A 2,217-nucleotide genomic window follows, 5' to 3' on the forward strand; every position below is an offset into this window, starting at 1 on the left:
TTTAGGGCATTACACCATGCTTTTTGAGTAGCAGCATTGGGGGGATGGTATTTTAAATTACTCATTCCCGTCATCACACAGTCATCACTATCGTCATTATTATTATTATTAGTGATAACAGTAGGTGGTTTTTTGGGGCAATTAGCTTTATCGTTGTTCTTACTGTCTGATGGCCTACTTCTCTTATCACGAGCTACCTTTGGTGGTGGCATATTTTTTTGATTTTTTGCTTGTGGCTCATCAATAGTTCCAGTAAGTGTACGCTTTCTACTGCCACAATCTGTAGGAATGGCATATTGTGGGAGGTCTGGCCTGTACAATTGTCTCAACCTGTTTATTTCTTTTATGCTACGAGAGGAAACCATCAATGATTTGGGGTTGAGACATGTCAAATGGACACCAGACAGTGTTCGTACTCGTGATAGAGCAACGTAAGCCATTCCTGCACTAAATACGTTTTCAGACAGATCAATGGTTGCATTATCTAGTGACAGTCCCTGGCATTTGTGTATGGTAACAGCAAAAGCTAATATCAAAGGAAACTGGCTTCTATACACAAAGACATTTTTCATTACCATAAACTTTCTTTTGACTTTCTCAATCTCACAAGGATCAGTTATTCTATCAAATTTAACTGTTATGCGTGTTTCTGAAATGGCCTGCACTGTACCAAGTGCTCCATTCACTAATCCCTTTTCAACATTTACATTGCAACGCAACATTACTCTACCCCCCACAGCCAATTTTAATTTGGCTTCTAAACCACCAGTATTGTTAATATCTTTATTTAATTCTTTTAACTTTTTCTCAACCTTTTTTTCTAAATTATCATCATCTTTCTTTGTATGTACATGTATGCTGCCAGTACCATCAATTAAATTTGTGGCTCTTATTTTTATGGTAGGACTTGGTAGATTAGCCAGCATTGTTTTATTAAAATCTTTGCACATGTCTACTTTTGGAAACAGGCAAACTGGGGCGTTACCACCCTGTTGTACTATTTTAAATTTTTTCTCAATGGGCGTCGAAAATACCCTTTCGGAAAGTGTAGCGAGAGTCTCATCGTCTGAAAAGCCACGTCTCACTTTGTCCAACATTTCCGAAAATTTCTGGTCTGTTTTTTGTCTTTCATTTATTGTCAATTCGTCATAGGTGACAGTATCACGCCATATGTTCACTGCACTCATACTACCAAGTCTGTATTTCAGTGTTGATGCTGTTACTTTGTCAAACACTGGTTGTCCACGAACTGGTGGCAATTGAAGGATGTCACCAACAAAGAGGACATTCTTGCCACCAAACCATTTGTCTGATTCGAATAAGTCATTCATTCTCATGTGTATGTAAGTGAGATTGAGGCTAGAAACCATGGACACTTCATCAATGATTACCATTTTCAGATCCTGAAGTTCTGTTTTCATTACTTTGTGACTAGCCTTTGGTATGGACCAGTATGAGGCACATTGTCCATCGTGTTCTATTGGCAGCTGAAACAGTCTGTGTGCTGTCACACCTCCCACATTGTAAGCTGCCAATCCTGTTGGAGCACAAACTACGCATGTCTGTTTGGTCAGTGTTGACCAGAGGCTTTTCACTAGTGCTTTAATTGCCTCAATAAGAAAAGATTTACCGGTGCCACCTACACCACTGATGAACATGTGCAACGGTTTTACACTTTCTGATTGCCCCTTCTCTTGTTTTGATTTATTTTCGTATTCAATTTGCCTCAAGAGATGAGCTTTTACGTGATCAAAGATGCGTTTTTGGTCTACATTTAGCATCGATTCTCTCTCTTGCAGAGTGAGACCAGATCCAGTGTCTATATCTCTCACGTCATTCATTGCATCTTTAATCTGTCCCGTCAGTTGTGGATCGTCGTCTTCCACATCATTTTCTTCTTCTCTGTTTGCTGCTCTGGCATCTTGTATGTCTTTTAATTTCTCTCTACATTTGAGCAACTTTCTGAATTTCTCATTTGCTTCGACACACCTTTTGTGGTCGACAATGTGGCGATCGAATGCTTCTTGGACAGTTTCACCATCATGAACTAATTCATCCTCATTTCTAAATGGCACGAAAAGGAGAATGATGGCATAATAGAAACTGTCTCTCTGATTTTCTTTATAGACATCGAAATCAATAAAGTTAGGAAGGCGCTCTTTCTGTAGTGGTCTATAGATTCGTTCGCCATTTTTATCTTTGCCCTGTAAGTGAGTG

The 2,217-nt window shown here is 39.2% G+C and overlaps 1 protein-coding gene across 1 annotated transcript; it reads right to left on the reverse strand.

Annotated features, from left to right (window-relative positions):
• Nucleotides 1–163: 163 nt before the first annotated feature.
• LOC100632310 (ATP-dependent DNA helicase PIF1-like) lies at nucleotides 164–2,064 on the reverse strand (the record flags this gene model as incomplete). Its single annotated transcript, XM_020007293.1, has 2 exons — nucleotides 164–692; nucleotides 852–2,064. Coding segments are annotated over 2 exons (1,742 nt in total), but the record flags the coding sequence as incomplete, so codon positions are not given.
• Nucleotides 2,065–2,217: the final 153 nt, after the last annotated feature.

Source organism: Amphimedon queenslandica, unplaced genomic scaffold, assembly GCF_000090795.2.
Source record: "Amphimedon queenslandica unplaced genomic scaffold, v1.1 AMPQUscaffold_7784_Cont20269, whole genome shotgun sequence".
Taxonomy (NCBI): domain Eukaryota; kingdom Metazoa; phylum Porifera; class Demospongiae; order Haplosclerida; family Niphatidae; genus Amphimedon; species Amphimedon queenslandica.